Below are 19,272 nucleotides of genomic sequence, written 5' to 3'. Positions count from 1 at the left end.
TTTTTTTTATCAATTACAATTACCTGAATGCTAAGAATCAGTTCCAAAGTAAACAGTACACACCAAACAACACCGAAGTAGCAGTTTCTAGTAGTAGGCAGTGAAAAATTGAAAATTTGTGCAATGTGACTGGCAAAAATGCATCCGCCGTTTGCTCACGCCAAGTTGCCCAAAAAATCTGGCCAAGAGACTTCCGGCGAATGCTCCAGTCCGTTCTCGGGATGTTGGCCAACTTTTCATCGTATTCCTCGGCCAATTTCACATAAGAATAACTTATCGACAGAAAGGAATATGTTTCCACGGTGCTCAAAATACCTGTTTGGGACTAAGGCAAGGATATTGGGTCCAATTTAGGTCACTTAACCCTACCCTAGGAATAGGCGCGTATTGGTCACTGTAGCACTGTTGACCACTGTGCTGGTGATCTTTAACCCCATCAAACCAACACAATCTACACAGCCTTTACGGTATGGAATGGAAGAGATGACACGATTAGGGAGAGTGAGTACTCTCGGGAGATGGATTTGGGATGAACCTTCTTAAGGGTCATCTCCAAATGGAGGTATTATTTTACTATTTGACCCACTCTAGATTTAGTTAGGTCCAGGGGACCGGCCTGGAAGGCCACGGGCGCTGCCCGTACACTTGTGTATATTTGTTGTACAGTAGAATAAACGTTGTTAAATATATCTAGTTGGTTTCAACACTTTAACCGCGAGTTTGATTGTGCGACGGAGAAATCCCATACCGGCCAGGTAGGCCGTCGGGCGATGCATGGCGTAATCTGGACCTGAGGCAGGTTCCATCCGGGTCTCTACCCTGGCGTGTTGGAGGTGGCTGCCGTCTTACAGTCCACGGCATCGAAGACGACCCAGGTTCGAAGCCATCCCCCAACATTTGGTCCTTCGAACCGGATGAAGGAGCCGGGTAGGACGGATGTTGGACCGTAGATGGACCTGCCGGAGAACCAAGGACTTCGGAGTACACGCGGCGTTCGGCGAATGGAGGTCGCCATCGCTGATTACGTCATCGCCATCGGGAAGGTGGACAAAAGGCTTTGTGTAATGGATTTGCACTTAGCAACGGTACGTGTTGGCGCCAATCATCGACAACAATAGAGCAGTCGCTGGGGGCGACTTTGGACGGTTTCTGGACCGAACCGTGACTCACGGGAGAGCCGCGGTGGATTCAACCGGGAAGGAGAGCATCACCAAACCCAACGGAGGGTTCGATCGTACGGAGACGACAACTGATCCAGCACAGCCAGTTCTTGTCCAGGTAAGGCTACATGATCAGTGTGTATGTCTGGTCGAAGCATAGGTCATTATGTTTCTAACACCAACTCTCACTTCAACTCCAAACCACATCGAGCACAACCGTACCAGGAACCAGGATCGGATGATCGCCTAGGAGGTATCATCCTGAGGACGCACCCAATGCGTTTAACCACCATTTTGGAAACGGACACCCACCAACCCCATGTGCACGGAGCACACAATGGAACATTTAGTGCAGGCTACCACGGACTGAATCGTCACCAAAGGATGGACATCGGTGCCCAATCCTCATCGGGCAGATCAACCAGCCGAGGAGGAGGCACGATCGTGAGATAACCGGGAAGCTGACACCAGCTCAGCGACACATACACACGGATCGGACATCGTACAATTGGGTGCTTTGTCTGACGTCATCGGATCTCTGACCAGGTGGACGGTCAGACCTGGGGGAAATTCGGCCCATTGATGATCGCTGGTACGCGATCGTTAATCACCATCGAGCGGCGAGAGGATCAACCTGCTCTGTTTACTTCTTCGATCACGTCCATATGATCACTCGGGTTTTGTGACAGCTTGCCATGTGACCACTCGGATTTCGCCGAGCTCCTCTGCTCGGAACCCACACATGCAGCGAAGGAAGTCACAACCAAAACGGATTAAGCGAAATCGCAGTTCGGCGCAACTGCAACCTACCAAACAATAGGTGGATGGAATGCAACGGTGCCACTCCTGGCATCGTTCACTCAACACGGGATCGGCTCGGGACTGGCTCGAGTAACAGCAACACATCCCAAGAGGTAGCTGATCACCAGGCTTTGTGAGGTAAGCAATACACTGTGTATATGTCCGCCGAAGCGGGACGACAGATCTACACACCCTTACATGCCTTTTTATCCTCTTCTGGATGCTGCTGACCTATCAACATCCTCAATGACTACGGTCTGTTTGAGGTCGCTGGGACTTTGGAGGACCTCAACCGTGCTCTGGTGTCAATGGGACGCCAGCGAGGACACTGTGGTGACGTCATCGGGACGTTACTGGATAACAGCACAGCATCAGCCTTCACCCACACATGGATGACGTCATGGGATATCATCAGCTGATTGCAAGGATTCGGTATCGGTTTCGGCGAACGGTCGCCTCGAGACAACCATACGGCAACCACTACAACCATCCATGCCGTAATTGGGACGTCATCTACCAACACTACCAAAGCTGAACGTGCACGGTACGCATGCGACCACGTGGACAATCGTTGATCTGGGACAGATCAGCTGATCAAGATTTCATATACCATCGCCGAAGGATCGGCAATCGTCTTCGCATGTCGGTGCACAACCGATGGACCTATCCACGGGTCATGGGCTCCGGTTTCGACCACGCAAGGCTGCTGATCAAATGGGATGCACGGACCGAGTTGCAGTCGGTGAACTGCACTCCATGGAAACAACCACGCGTATGAAGAGGCAGCATACCACCAGGTTCTATCAGGTAAAAAATAATTACACGTATATGTCCGCCGAGGCAGGACATCGGACACTACACCTCCTCATGAACCTTTATCCTCTTCTATGACGTCGACTTGTTCATTCATACATCGTTCGGTGAGGATCACTGAACGCACCCAGCTTGGATGGTACACCTACGCAACGCCGACAGGACGCATTGGTCATGGTGGTCTAGGACAGACTGCGGTTTCCACAGAGCAAGGGCTCTGGTTTCAACAACTCTGGTTCGGCCTGACAAGCGGTATCAATCTGGATCGGCGGAGTATGGGCTCCCATTCCAAAGGGCAGCTGAAGGATCGCTGCAACAGCCCAAGCCAAGTGACAACGAATACATCCACGGCGTCAACCGACGTCGACTTCCACACCTTCCGGTGACGTCAGAGGGGCGTCAAGGTAAACTCGGTTTTGCGGACTGAATGAACCACCACACCGGAACTCTGGCATCAATGGGATCAGGATGCCTACCACCAGGGGCGCCGACTCTGGGGGGGCACGGTACTTTTTGCCCCCCCTAAAATTTGGCTGGGGGGGCAGCCCATACATTGTGCCCCCCCAGAAATTTTGGAAGAAAAATATACTTATATCAAACAAGCTCTTCCCGGCAAACTTCGTCCTGCCCTTTTTTGGTTTCCTGACGTTTCTTGCTTGTTGGCTAATTCAGCCTCCTGTGATCAAAATTTGATTTTACGCATATTTTCCCATACAATCTGCAGATTTTCCGGAATCGGTTCCAGAGTGGCCAAAGTTGTCTTTTTTGGCGTAAGAACCTTCCTTGGGCTTATACGAACCCAACGCAACAAAGAGCACTTCGATCCGACGTTCCGTATTGAACTGATTCGCGTTCGAACAAAACCGTCGAATTTTTTTATATATATAGATATAAAAAAAAGGAAATAATTGAAAATAATCTAAAACTTAAATGAAACATTGTTTGTACACACGGATAGAATTCTTGTAAGCGAATCCGTAAAATAGTTCAAAAACATTTGTTGTTTTCGAAATCGCTGAAATTTTTGAACAAAATCGTTTACAATTTTCTGGATTTAGATGGATTATTTTTCTAAATCGTCAACGTTTTATCTATACCACTGTTGTTCCGTCCGGAAAGAGTTTAGCGTGCACTCGAGCGTTCCTGAAGGGAGCGCTAACCAAAACAAACCACACACACAAAGTGGAGGGAAAACGGCGCGTGCAACGACAAGAAAAAGTACCGCTAGTTTGCTCCACACCACGACGTCAGCAGCATTCTTGCTCCACCTCCCGTCCGAGAAGGAGGCGTACGACACGCGAGGACAAGTTTCGCCCAATCTCGACGCGATCCGACGCGAACCCCGAACCGGCTTCCGAGGAAGTAACCCCGCGACCGCGCAACCTTTGTAGATCGACCCAGTAGAGAAATACAGATAAGTTAAGTATTGTTTTGAAGAGTTGCCCTGCTTTCGCCTAAGTTTGATCCGATCGCAAATCCAATTTCCGCCTCCGAAAATTGGTTCCTCCGTTGTCCACCAAGGGTGACCGCACCCGAGAGTCCGCCGTCGCCAAAATTACAGTCCACACGCTCCGTAGTTCGGTCCCGACCGAACATATGGTCCTTCGAACCGGATTGGACTTTCGTGTGCGCGCCGCCCTGGGGACATCCGGAAGGAAAGTTCCGACAAAGTGCGCAAAAGAACTGTTCCGGAAGTGAGATTCTTGAGCGGTGCCGAACCGAAGTAGCGCGAATCTTTTGCTGCGAGCCGTGAAAGATTTGACAGAACAGTGCGAAAAAGAAGAACAAGAAGAACCTTCCTGCATCGGCCGAACAGTGCAAAAAAGAAGAAGAAGATTCCTGCTGAAGCAGAAAAGTGCGAAAAAAAGTGAAACAAACCCGTCGTCTGTGAAGCCAAACATCCCTCTCGCGGAAACCACATTCCGCTGCCAACGCTGTAGGCGAGCTGCAGCGTTCCGCATCGATTCTGTTGCCCTTTGATTCCCCATTTCACCATGTGGAAGGCAATGTTTACGATGAAGCTGGAGGATGCGTTCCAACAGCGAGTACATGCCATGCAAAAGATCGCGAATCTCCGGGATGTCGTCCTCGATCTGCAGAATCCGACGCTAGCGCAGCTGACAAAGCTGCGTAAAACCCTTTGGGCATTGTACGACGAGTACGGCCGAGCACACAGCTGCATCGTCGGCAATGTTCCGGATGACGACCTCGCCCAGCAAGAAGTGGAATACGACGCCTTCGACCAACTCTTCGATGCAGTCAGCGTGCCATTGGAGGAGAAGTTCATTGCGCTGACGAACGCCAACCCGAAAACGAGTGTAATGGACTACGTTGCACACCAGCAGAAGCTCTGGACGATGTCAACGCCGACGATCTACGAGAGCAACTACTGGGACACCCCGATGATGGCCTGTGAGTCCACCCATCCGGAGCTCTCAGGACAAACCGCCAACTCGAACCTACGATCCAGGCCCGAAAACCTGGACACGGAAGTGATTTTGCGAAATCACTCTCCGTCGACGAGCTACACGAGCTCACCACCCGAAACCCGGTCCAGGTCCCAAACCCTGGAAGCGGATACGGCTTTGCGAAGTCGTATGCCGCCAAAGATCGATCCAAACCGCCCAGCCAAGCCCACATCCGCGAGCGATGTCTTGGACACCGAAGTGGTCATGCGTGACCAGCTTCAACCGGCAACCGATGCCAATCCGACGGACCTCCCAGTGTCCGCAATCTCCAGCGAAGAAACCGAAACCAGTGTCAAATGCGTGCCTCTCGAACCGGCACAAGGAAACCCCAACGAATCCGGAACCGGTCGTGTCCTCCCGGACGACGGTACCCACATGACTGGTGCGCCAACTCCCGACAGTGTCCTGAACCACGAAGCAAGTCTGATCGCAACAGACAACGGCATCGAACCACAAGTTGAAACCGACGAGAGAAGGGAACTCGCAATGCTGACGGTGACAACGCTCCTCAACACTGACCGCTGCTCAGAGGACAGCGGATCCCGACCCGAAGCCGAGAAGATGTCAACAGTGCTGCCAAGCTTTCCCGAACCCAACCTGTTCAACTCCAAACGTTCGCTCACGGACGGTGACGCACGAACAAAAGAACGCGAGCCGCTACCAGCGGTGAACCTCCGGAACGAAAAGGTGAATTCTCTCCGTGTCGAGCACGGCAGCTCTCGGACGACCATCCAACGGGACGCTGTAACCCTCCAGACCAGAGCAGAGCTAAATCCGCCGCTGCCAACCGCTGCGAAAGCGCCCGATAAACGAAGCCTAGCGATAGCCTGTCCCAACCCGCCGCTCAACGACACCCACGGAACCCGGAAGAAGCACGCTGTCAACAAACCCGCAAAGCCCAGTTCACGAAAGACGGACAGCGTTTCTCCAAAGTTCCCGGACCCGTTACACCCAGTGCTTTGCCGAGGCGCACCACACGAACAACGACCCACCAGCTCGACTTCTGGTGATCTGCGAGACACAGAAGCTCCGGAACCCAATCGCGTGAACGTGATACACCAACACCACGAAGAGAAACCTCCACAGAAACGAAAGACCGAGACCGAGCAACTGACGAAGACGTACGTGCGGTCTGAACGCAAAGGTGGTTCCAAGCACGCCCTCAAACGGCTTCAGCATCGAGCAGCAACGAAGAAGAGCACCCCAACAAGCGAAGCGCTCAACCATCGACCACTCCTGAACGAACCAGTCGGCCTGCCGCAGAAACGGCGCACTATCGCCGTAGTTTTCTGGACCTGCCTGAAGCTTAACCGAACAAACGGCAGTCTCTGCTGCTCCAAGCTAACATCCAACTTGAAAGCCACCATCGTCGAGTCCAGAACGAAGCCCAAAACCCCACGAAGCAGATCATTTTGGACAACTTCAAGCACCACCGCTGCCGCACTTGTGAGTATGCTCCCAATTTTGCTTGCTTTTTGCCACAACATACACGCCAAGTACTATGAGAACGACTTCGTCGGTCGTGAAACCAGTTTCCTGAAGAACGGCCGTGGGCCGTGCAAACAGATCGTCGCTCCGAAGTCCTTCAAGGTCAACCGACGCGTGGTGAGCAGCCAAAAAGTTCGCCTACTACGATTGCTTGAAGGCTGGCAGCGGAGCACGATTCCGAGCAACCCGCCGTACAGTTACTCCACAGTGCGGATGTCCCGAAGCTGCAATCGGCGCTACGATGACGATTCCAACTACGCACGAGGATGTCACCCCCGCAAACCGATAATCCAAGACGTCGGTGGACGAAGCCTGATGAACGATTCCGAACCAGCCCATCGAAAGTGCTCCGTTGGCGAACGCACGCTGGAGAACAAAAAGCGGCCAACCGCTCAACACGATGATCACACCAAGCTGTTCCACCGAGACCATCGACACTGGATCAGACAAGCCTGCACGGTTTGTGCCGAGTTACCGCAGTGCGTCCTGCCCGATAATGGTTCCACACGCATCACTCCATCGACCACAATGAACTCCCAGACCTGCCAATGCGACTACAGCAGATTGCCTGGGACCACCGAAGGTCCGCCCGAAGCAGCTGGAAATGCTCAAACCATGCCTTCACGATGGAGACCGCCCACGAAGAACTTCGATCCGCTACTTCTTCCCGTTGCTACGCATCTGATCAACAACTCAACACTCCGTTTCGACATCATCAACGCCAACCTGATCAGCAAAAATGTTGAATCGATGCTTCAACGGGGGGAGTATGTTCCGTCCGGAAAGAGTTTAGCGTGCACTCGAGCGTTCCTGAAGGGAGCGCTAACCAAAACAAACCACACACACAAAGTGGAGGGAAAACGGCGCGTGCAACGACAAGAAAAAGTACCGCTAGTTTGCTCCACACCACGACGTCAGCAGCATTCTTGCTCCACCTCCCGTCCGAGAAGGAGGCGTACGACACGCGAGGACAAGTTTCGCCCAATCTCGACGCGATCCGACGCGAACCCCGAACCGGCTTCCGAGGAAGTAACCCCGCGACCGCGCAACCTTTGTAGATCGACCCAGTAGAGAAATACAGATAAGTTAAGTATTGTTTTGAAGAGTTGCCCTGCTTTCGCCTAAGTTTGATCCGATCGCAAATCCAATTTCCGCCTCCGAAAATTGGTTCCTCCGTTGTCCACCAAGGGTGACCGCACCCGAGAGTCCGCCGTCGCCAAAATTACAGTCCACACGCTCCGTAGTTCGGTCCCGACCGAACAACTGTGCTCTCTAGGAAAATCAGTAAGCTTAGTACAAGAGCACTGAGGCATCGGTGAATGATTTGAGAGATGTCGGATTTTACGGATTTGCTCATAAAATTTCTATCTGTGCATGTTGTTCCAAAAACAAAACCAATGTTCTTTTCCCAAAGCACTTCATCTACAATCAAACTTACGCAAACTCTTGCGAAAACAATCATCAAGTTTTCAAACGCAACATTCTGCAATTTGCCATTGTAGATCAGGATTTAGCGAATATAAGCTGAAACACTTTCCAAAGTGGTAATTTGTTGACTGCTTTACATTTACAAAAATGCTGATGAATTCGATAATTTTTTGGGTAATTTTAGAAAGGATTTGAAAAGATTTCAAATACATTTGTTAACCGCTAACCATTCTTTACCAATTTAAGCCGAAAAATACAATTGTTTCAAAAAAAGTAAATTTTTGAAAACTAGCGCACCGCTTTACTGAGAAACCGACAAATTAAAACCTTATCTGAGACAATTCCACATTATAATCTTAAAAAACAAGCAAGTTATGATCGATAAAAAAAATAGGCTGTAGAAATTTTAACTGCACCCTCAAAAAATATGCCAAAAATCAGGGAGTAGAGAATAATACTAAAAATAGAACATTTTCAGGATCAGATCAGCATTATTGAGTATTGGAAATCCATTTTAAAACGTTTTTGGTCGTATTCTTAAATTCAAAAATTCAAAAATTCAAAAATTCAAAAATTCAAAAATTCAAAAATTCAAAAATTCAAAAATTCAAAAATTCAAAAATTCAAAAATTCAAAAATTCAAAAATTCAAAAATTCAAAAATTCAAAAATTCAAAAATTCAAAAATTCAAAAATTCAAAAATTCAAAAATTCAAAAATTCAAAAATTCAAAAATTCAAAAATTCAAAAATTCAAAAATTCAAAAATTCAAAAATTCAAAAATTCTAAAATTCTAAAATTCTAAAATTCTAAAATTCTAAAATTCTAAAATTCTAAAATTCTAAAATTCTAAAATTCTAAAATTCTAAAATTCTAAAATTCTAAAATTCTAAAATTCTAAAATTCTAAAATTCTAAAATTCTAAAATTCTAAAATTCTAAAATTCTAAAATTCTAAAATTCTAAAATTCTAAAATTCTAAAATTCTAAAATTCTAAAATTCTAAAATTCTAAAATTCTAAAATTCTAAAATTCTAAAATTCTAAAATTCTAAAATTCTAAAATTCTAAAATTCTAAAATTCTAAAATTCTAAAATTCTAAAATTCTAAAATTCTAAAATTCTAAAATTCTAAAATTCTAAAATTCTAAAATTCTAAAATTCTAAAATTCTAAAATTCTAAAATTCTAAAATTCTAAAATTCTAAAATTCTAAAATTCTAAAATTCTAAAATTCTAAAATTCTAAAATTCTAAAATTCTAAAATTCTAAAATTCTAAAATTCTAAAATTCTAAAATTCTAAAATTCTAAAATTCTAAAATTCTAAAATTCTAAAATTCTAAAATTCTAAAATTCTAAAATTCTAAAATTCTAAAATTCTAAAATTCTAAAATTCTAAAATTCTAAAATTCTAAAATTCTAAAATTCTAAAATTCTAAAATTCTAAAATTCTAAAATTCTAAAATTCTAAAATTCTAAAATTCTAAAATTCTAAAATTCTAAAATTCTAAAATTCTAAAATTCTAAAATTCTAAAATTCTAAAATTCTAAAATTCTAAAATTCTAAAATTCTAAAATTCTAAAATTCTAAAATTCTAAAATTCTAAAATTCTAAAATTCTAAAATTCTAAAATTCTAAAATTCTAAAATTCTAAAATTCTAAAATTCTAAAATTCTAAAATTCTAAAATTCTAAAATTCTAAAATTCTAAAATTCTAAAATTCTAAAATTCTAAAATTCTAAAATTCTAAAATTCTAAAATTCTAAAATTCTAAAATTCTAAAATTCTAAAATTCTAAAATTCTAAAATTCTAAAATTCTAAAATTCTAAAATTCTAAAATTCTAAAATTCTAAAATTCTAAAATTCTAAAATTCTAAAATTCTAAAATTCTAAAATTCTAAAATTCTAAAATTCTAAAATTCTAAAATTCTAAAATTCTAAAATTCTAAAATTCTAAAATTCTAAAATTCTAAAATTCTAAAATTCTAAAATTCTAAAATTCTAAAATTCTAAAATTCTAAAATTCTAAAATTCTAAAATTCTAAAATTCTAAAATTCTAAAATTCTAAAATTCTAAAATTCTAAAATTCTAAAATTCTAAAATTCTAAAATTCTAAAATTCTAAAATTCTAAAATTCTAAAATTCTAAAATTCTAAAATTCTAAAATTCTAAAATTCTAAAATTCTAAAATTCTAAAATTCTAAAATTCTAAAATTCTAAAATTCTAAAATTCTAAAATTCTAAAATTCTAAAATTCTAAAATTCTAAAATTCTAAAATTCTAAAATTCTAAAATTCTAAAATTCTAAAATTCTAAAATTCTAAAATTCTAAAATTCTAAAATTCTAAAATTCTAAAATTCTAAAATTCTAAAATTCTAAAATTCTAAAATTCTAAAATTCTAAAATTCTAAAATTCTAAAATTCTAAAATTCTAAAATTCTAAAATTCTAAAATTCTAAAATTCTAAAATTCTAAAATTCTAAAATTCTAAAATTCTAAAATTCTAAAATTCTAAAATTCTAAAATTCTAAAATTCTAAAATTCTAAAATTCTAAAATTCTAAAATTCTAAAATTCTAAAATTCTAAAATTCTAAAATTCTAAAATTCTAAAATTCTAAAATTCTAAAATTCTAAAATTCTAAAATTCTAAAATTCTAAAATTCTAAAATTCTAAAATTCTAAAATTCTAAAATTCTAAAATTCTAAAATTCTAAAATTCTAAAATTCTAAAATTCTAAAATTCTAAAATTCTAAAATTCTAAAATTCTAAAATTCTAAAATTCTAAAATTCTAAAATTCTAAAATTCTAAAATTCTAAAATTCTAAAATTCTAAAATTCTAAAATTCTAAAATTCTAAAATTCTAAAATTCTAAAATTCTAAAATTCTAAAATTCTAAAATTCTAAAATTCTAAAATTCTAAAATTCTAAAATTCTAAAATTCTAAAATTCTAAAATTCTAAAATTCTAAAATTCTAAAATTCTAAAATTCTAAAATTCTAAAATTCTAAAATTCTAAAATTCTAAAATTCTAAAATTCTAAAATTCTAAAATTCTAAAATTCTAAAATTCTAAAATTCTAAAATTCTAAAATTCTAAAATTCTAAAATTCTAAAATTCTAAAATTCTAAAATTCTAAAATTCTAAAATTCTAAAATTCTAAAATTCTAAAATTCTAAAATTCTAAAATTCTAAAATTCTAAAATTCTAAAATTCTAAAATTCTAAAATTCTAAAATTCTAAAATTCTAAAATTCTAAAATTCTAAAATTCTAAAATTCTAAAATTCTAAAATTCTAAAATTCTAAAATTCTAAAATTCTAAAATTCTAAAATTCTAAAATTCTAAAATTCTAAAATTCTAAAATTCTAAAATTCTAAAATTCTAAAATTCTAAAATTCTAAAATTCTAAAATTCTAAAATTCTAAAATTCTAAAATTCTAAAATTCTAAAATTCTAAAATTCTAAAATTCTAAAATTCTAAAATTCTAAAATTCTAAAATTCTAAAATTCTAAAATTCTAAAATTCTAAAATTCTAAAATTCTAAAATTCTAAAATTCTAAAATTCTAAAATTCTAAAATTCTAAAATTTTTAAATTCTAAAATTCTTAAATTCTTAAAAAATTAATGCATGTAATAATTTTAAAATTTTCGATTTTTTTAAACATTGAATTTTATTGAAATTTCTAAATTTCTGATTGTTTAAATGTCTGGATTTCTGCTTTTGATTTCTTAACATTTTTTTAACTCTAGAATATTTTTATTCTATTGTTTTTTTTTAATTTTGGAATATTGAATTTTGTGTAGGTATCTGTTATTTTTTTCTAAATTGCAGATTTGAAAAATGTTTTTTTTAAATGTGTATTTGTATTTTTAAATTTGTGAAGTTCCAAATTTTTGCGCTTTTTCTGTTGTTTTTATTTTTAGAATATTTGTATTGTTAAATTTCTAAATATCTGATTATTTTTATTATTGACTGTTACTTCTAGAAAATAAGTGAGAATATGCCAATGAGAAGGAATTCGCCTTCCAAACATATAAAAAAATCCCCTCAATTAACATTCTAATCACGTTTTAATAAATAATCTTTCTCTTTAAAAAAAATGATTCCGGATGAAAAAAAATCGTATCACGTCGTAATAAAAATTTTAAAATCCGTGATATACAAGAAACTTTAACATCTAATCACCACTCTTACCTATCGATTTCGGAAAACAACCGTGCCCCCCCAACATTTTAGACTAGTCGGCGCCCCTGGTACTGCTTCCTTTAATGTTCAAAGTTCAATTGTGATGGAGTGGTGGAAAATATTGAAGAGTAATTCTCCAGAATTTCACAACTTGAAAATTTTTTAAAATTGTATATTTTTTGAATGAAATTTTTGGTGCCTTCCTCTCAATAATATATTAAATTCATCTGAAATATAATTTTTCCTATTCCATTGCAGACTTTTTTCTGCAAGGTAATACAGACACCGTCTTTCAAGAAAATGGCAACCCTTTCCAATGCTCTTTCTTGACCATTTGAATTATGGATTCTTTTTTTTACCCTTTCTCCCTTAACAATTTTCCAGAAAAAATGGGGGGGAGGTGATATGGGACCACAGATTGGAAAAAAGACGGAACATATTTTTCTAAATTCATTGATATTATGCAATTTTTTTAAAGTAGCATAACTTTAATGACGTTTAAAGCATTTTGTGATACCATTTGTTTAAAATTTTTGAAAATCTGGCTTAAAATTTGGCATTATAAAATTAAAATAAAATTTTTACCAGATTTATGATGCATTAAAGTAGGATTTAAGAATAATGAAGCTTTTAAATTATGAAATCTAGCTATATCAGATTTTCAGGATTTTACAATTTCGGGAAAAAACATTTAGTTTTGAAATTTTGGAGTTGGAAAGCTTTAGAATTATGAACTTCTGAAATTTTTAAATTATGGTTGTTCTGAAATTTCAGAACATTTAAATTTTTGAGTATAAGAGCATTGGAGTTTTGGAGTTTGAGTGTTTTGGAATAATGATGCTTTGAAAATTTGGAAAGTTGAGGTTTTATGTTGGTATTTTGGAATGAAATAGTTTTGGATTGTTATAGTTTTCTTATTTTGCAATTTTTGAGATTAGAATTATGGACTTTTAATTAGAAGTTTAGAAATTTACGTGTTATGGAGATTTGAAAAATGAGTTTTAAAAGTTGTGGAATTCAAAATATGGGTGCTTAGGAATTTTTAAATTTGTGTTTTGGAATTAAAGTTAAGATGATTTGAAATTTCAAAATTTGCATTAAAAAAAAAAAGATTTTTTGAAATTTCAAGATTTTAATATTTTGTAATTTGATAACATTGCAATTTTTAAGTTATGGAATAGGAAATATAAGCATTATGATACATACCAGTCTTAGATTTTAGGAACATTAGAGTTTGCAAATTATGGAATTTAGCGATATTAGAATCTCGGAATTTTGGAATTTTAAACATAGAAATTTAAGAAATTTGGCATTTTGGAGAAATAAAGTTTTAGAATTATGAGCTTCTAGAATAGTTAAACTTTGGTAGTTTTGAAATTTAACACCTAAACTCCCAAGCTCGAGAAAAAGGGGGGATTTATATGGAAAAGTAAATCTTTCCCAGTTCCTGAGGGGAACACCCTTGAAGAGTATCGGGGCCGGCATTTACAAAGCGGATTCAGTGGCAATTTCATTCTCAACTTAATGTTAACATGTTAAGGTTAATGTTAACATTCCATAGGTCGCCTCCCTAAGGTGTCGTGATAAGGTCCAGTTTGTGACGATACACTACCTTCCCTTTACTAAGCAATCGATTCCAGAAGGGAAAAGATCACCAGTTGTGTTGGTCCGAGCCGGGATTTGAACCCCGATCTACCGCTTACGAGGCGGAAGCGTTACCACTGGGCTACGTGGCTCGGTCTTATATGGAAATTCCCCCTTTTTTCTCGAGCTTGGGAGTTTAGGTGTTGAGAAAATTAGAATTTTTGAGTATAAGAGATTCGGATTTTAAGTATTTTGGAATAATGATGCTTTGACATTTTGAGTTTTACAATTACAGATTTTTTTAAATTTTTGGAATTTTTAATTTAAAGGTTATGGAACATAATATATTGGAGTTTCAGTATTTTCGAATTTTGGAGTTATGAAGTTTTGAAATTTTAGCATTCGAGTGATCTGTCTTGGAATTTTGAAATTTAGAATTCAAAATTTGGGTGTATTGGAATTTGAAATTTGAGTTTTAATTGTTATAAATTTCGGAATTTTAGTATTTTGGAATTTTATTATTTAGGATTTTTTATCAACTCTGGGATTAAAAAAATTAATTGTTAGAATCAGGAAGTAAAAACAAAATTCTTTTAAAAAAAAGTTTTCTGTTTTTGCAATTTATGAGATAAGAATCAATGACTATTAATTTGAAATGAAGAAATTAGAGTGTTTTGGGGTTTTACAAATTTGAGTTTTCAAAGTTGTGGAATTTCAAATTTCTCTTTCAAAAAGTTTTATAATTCAACTCAGCACTCAACACTCAATGTTTTCTTATACCGAAATTTTAGTTTTAGAAGTTTTGAACTTTAGAATATCAGTTTTTTTTTTGTATTTTGGATTTTTTTAGTTCTGGAATTGGAGATAAAATGTTTTGGATTTTTTTTAATTTGTTGGATTTGGAATTTAAAATTTAAAGTGTTGGAAGATTTTTAGATTTTTTAATTTAAAATTTACAAATTTTGGCATTTGAAAGTCTTTGTTTATTTTAATTTTGGGATTTTTATAAATCTTGCAATTTGTGAGATTCAGAATTTGTTACAGTTTATTTTTCCTAAAAGAGCACACAGCTAGCAAAATCTAAACTTAGAAATATGTACCCTCCCTGTAAAGGCTTATGAATTGATCTGAGTTGAAAGGTTCTCTAAATCTCTGAATTTCAAATGTAACATCCTGGAGCAGAACTGTTAAATTCTAATAAACACTAATTGAATTGAATTGAATTTGTTACAGTTAATTTGACATTTAGAAATTCTGGAAGTAGGGAATTTTAAAGTTCTTGAATTTTGGAGTTATAAAGCTGTGGAGTATGGAATTTTGGACTTCTGGAAATTTTGATCATATAAAATTTAAAGAATATTGAAATTTTTAAGTTTCAGAGTATTGAATCGGAAGATTTTTAATTTGGCAATCTTGGAGTTTTTGTGTTATAGATTTACGATACTTTGGAGTTTTCGAATTTCGGAATTTAAGAGTATAACATTTTCAAAACTTAAAAATTTAGAAAGTTGAAATTTTAAATTTTGAGATTTGTTTTTTTTGAATTTAATAGCTTTGTAATTTTGGAATTTTGGACTTCTGGTAATTTTGGCTATCTTAAATTTAAAGAATATTGAAATTTTTAAATTGGGAGTTTCTAAATTTGGCAGTTTGAGTGTTTTTGTTTTGTTTATGATACTCTGGAGTTTTCCAATTTTGGAATTTAAGAGTATGCAATTTTTGAAACTAAAAATTTTAATTTAGCCGTTTTCGCAAATCGACCAATATTTTCATTTTAATTTTGATTGAACTTAGTCCACTAATTTTCTAAGTCAAAAGAAGCCATACAATTTTGCGGGTCATTCAATTTCAAAATTCAATAGAACTACTCTGACCCTGTTCGCATAAATGTCCCATATGCATTTTCATCACTTTTGAGTTATTGATGCAGTTTGGTTCAAAATCATGTGCTCTTCCAGAAAATCACAAATATCCAGTACTTTGGATGAAATCCAGGTTTTCGTGAAAACTTAAAATTTAATTCTGGGACAAACTTGCTTGCGTTTTTCTCAACTTGCTTTGTACATGGAACATTTATACAAACATTCGCAGTATTCTAGTTTTAAACTTCAATTGAGTTTTGATGAAATTCATTAATAACTGTTTTCGATGCAATGAAAACAATGTCGTTTTGACAAAATCTGAGTTGAAAAGACCGAGCCACGTAGCCCAGTGGTAACGCTTCCGCCTCGTAAGCGGTAGATCGGGATTCAAATCCCGGCTCGGACCAACACAACTGGTGATCTTTTCCCTTCTGGATTCGATTGCTTAGTAAAGGGAAGGTAGTGTATCGTCACAAACTGGACCTTATCACGACACCTTAGGGAGGCGACCTATGGAATGTTAGCATTAACCTTAACATGTTAACATTAAGTTGAGAATGAAATTGCCACTGAATCGACTTTGTTAATGCCGGCCCCGATACTCTTCATGGGTGTTCCCCTCAGGAACAGGGAAAGATTTACTTGAGTTGAAAATTTTAAATGGAGAAAAAAATACTGGCAACACTGGAAAATGTCATACACGGAAAAAAGTCAATTCACAATTTCATGCAAATGAATCATGAATAAATTCCTTCGTGGTTCCTCAGTTCATGAACACTATTCACGATTTCCGGAATTGGGTCCTAAAATGAAGCTTAGATTGCTGATATTATTGTTTACAGCGATAAAGCTTATTTTTCTGAGTACAATGACCCTTTGTACGACCACAAAGAGTTTAAAATGGATTTTTAAATCAATTTTGAAAAATTAACCTCGCGGTCCTTCTTGACAGAAAAGCTCCTACTTGACAGCTCGTTCCAAGGGGACCATAGTTGATCCATCGAAAAAATGTTGTCTTGTCAAAAAAAAATTTTGCATTAAAATGAAAAAAATTGATCAGGAATGGTTTTTAATCGTGTTTTTTACCATTGTACATAAAAATTGACATAGGGCTTTAGTACCCAATTGTTTACTTGACATCTCGAAAATCCCCTTTTGAACCCCTTTCAAGTATCCACCCTATTGTGCGTCAAATTGTGTGCGTCTTGTGAAGAGTTATTTGTTTACCAAAAACCATAGAAAAGAGAGTAAATAAAAGCCCCCTTGCACACACACACACTTACTTCTCAACGCCAACTACGATTTCCGTTGCACCAAACGACGACGACGACGACGATAAACAATAGCAGCGTAGCGACGATTGCGGTTTTTTTTGGTGACAGGATTTGACAGGAGAGTAGGAGTGTGGAGTGGTTGTGTAAGTGTTTGTTGTTGTTGTTTACATTCCACACTCGCTCACAGCTGGTGTCACACACACACATTCGTACAGGGTGCAGGACAAACTTACGTACGCGCACACACATACAAGCAAATTTTGTTGTTTTCGTACGAGCAGGGCAAACAATGTGTGAGTGTTTTGTTTTGTTTTTGTATGAATTAGCTTTGTTTTTTGTTAATTTAAAGTTTGAACAAAGTCGGTGGCGCGTCGCCGCTCCGTCGACGGCAGTGTGGCCAGATTTACTTGCGCTGGTTCAGACGAGACTGACGTACTGTGGAGAGAGAAACGTGGGATGCATTAGTGACTGCGGCGTTTGACAGCTCGCTGATTTATGGTTAGCCTAGGAGGGTGACTACTCAAATTCCACAATCATTTCACTGTTAGGTGTTAGAATCATCATTCCAATCGATCAAATCAAAGGTTAGTGGAGGCACAAATCATCAAAACATGTTAAATTCTTTTTGAGGTTATTTGTCAAAAGAAACTGCAGCAAACGTCATTAGACAACGAGAAACGTCAAACAAGGAACGGGAGGGGATCCGCAGTTAGTTGCTACTTTCGGTTTATCATACATAGTATGTTCAACAAGAGTTTTACTTAGGTTACAAACTTTCTTCTGCAACCTTTGTGAAACTAAGAAATGCAACAACGGTTCTACAAGCGCAGTTCGCAGAAACAAACGGACCACTCGCGGCAGGGGGGAAAACAAAGCGAAACGTCAAAACAAACAAGACTTTCGAGAGAAAGGTACCAACTTTTTGCGGGTTCTGTTGAGTTCGGCGTCGCCGGCAACACTGACACATTTTGACAGCTCCGATGATTGCCTAAACTCTATCATTTCGCGCCAACACAGAAAACAGGACAAGATGTGTGTGTGTATATATGTTTACAAAACAAACTTGAGAACGAGATTAACTGGTCCGGACGAAACAAACTTGGCGGCGGTCGAAATGGTCACGTCGCTCCTCCAGCAGTAGATTGATGCGATGGTTGAGATTCAGTGATGACTTCTTAACCTAACAATTTTTAAGCTCCGTTCTCCCTCCTCTTTTGGCTAACTAACTCTTTTACAACTCTGGTAGTGTGTTTTTGTAACGCAAATAAAAAAAAAGAAAGTTTTAATTGCAGCAATTTTTTACTCCTCGTTGTTTGACTTTTATTACTTCTACACTGTGTTTACACGCACACAAAGAAGGTATCAACATTGAAATTAAAGAAAAACTTTTTTTTCTTCCTTCCTCCTTCGATCAATTAATAAAACTCCCCCATCTTTTTTTGTCTCGCCCTACCTCTCAACAAAACTCTAGAAAATATTTATCCTCTCTCGTACTTCCTCCGTAAAACTTTTGCTGCACGGGCTCAAAAAAAGTACGGCTTCAGAAATACGTAGAAAAAAAAACTCTTCACCCAACGCATTTCTTCTTTTATTTTACACTTAGTTTATATTTAAACCTTCTTCCTTTTTTCAATCTGTTCCTCCCAAGATAGAAAAGAGTTCTGCCCTAAAAACAATTACTTTCAACACTGCTGCTGTGACTTTACAAAGTTAGTTTAAAGTGATATCATAGTTTAAAAAAAACACGACCTCTTTTTTTTCTCTCCTTAAATAACGTTCTTAGCCACTCGGTAAGGTGATCTACGAGCTGCGAGTTGGTGGTGATCATGGGTAGAAAAAGATGAAAGAAAAGATAAACAAAAATTACCGTGTAAGATTGACAGCTGGATGTCAACGGAGAAGTTAATGCAAAGAAGAAAAAACAAATTAATACACGTTCGGTTGGAATTGTTCAGTTTTTGAGGTGGATTCTTGTTTCTTCAAGAATTTGTGAATTAAAGTTTAATTAAAGCAGATTTTTTCTATCATAATTACACATTTTAGATTTAAGATGTGATTCAACTTTTGAAATGTAATTGTAATTTTTGTAATTTTTGTAATTTTTGTAATTTTTGTAATTTTTGTAATTTTTGTAATTTTTGTAATTTTTGTAATTTTTGTAATTTTTGTAATTTTTGTAATTTTTGTAATTTTTGTAATTTTTG

General features: G+C 37.4%; 1 protein-coding gene across 26 annotated transcripts in view; it reads right to left on the bottom strand.

The window, feature by feature from the left end:
* LOC120414160 (tropomodulin) overlaps positions 1-19,272 on the bottom strand; it is a 145,782-nt gene that overhangs the window by 37,338 nt on the left and 89,172 nt on the right. For 12 of the 26 annotated variants that reach the window (XR_008211882.1, XR_008211886.1, XR_008211883.1 and 9 more), the window contains one exon: positions 17,396-17,503. The exons of 5 other annotated variants lie outside the window; for them this stretch is intronic. Coding sequence is in view for 7 of the 21 variants with exons in the window: in XM_039575204.2 (XP_039431138.1) it covers positions 17,407-17,503 (97 nt within the window). In the remaining 14 variants the exon portion in view is untranslated. Of the gene's footprint in view, positions 1-17,395; positions 17,504-17,987; positions 18,876-19,272 lie in introns of those variants that run through there. 9 more of the 26 variants (XR_005605042.2, XR_005605043.2, XR_005605041.2 and 6 more) reach the window with 3 other exon arrangements.

This window comes from Culex pipiens, chromosome 1 (assembly GCF_016801865.2).
Source record: "Culex pipiens pallens isolate TS chromosome 1, TS_CPP_V2, whole genome shotgun sequence".
NCBI lineage: Eukaryota > Metazoa > Arthropoda > Insecta > Diptera > Culicidae > Culex > Culex pipiens.
The sequence above is the reverse complement of the archived record's forward strand: the minus strand, read 5'-3'. Positions and strand labels throughout refer to the sequence as shown.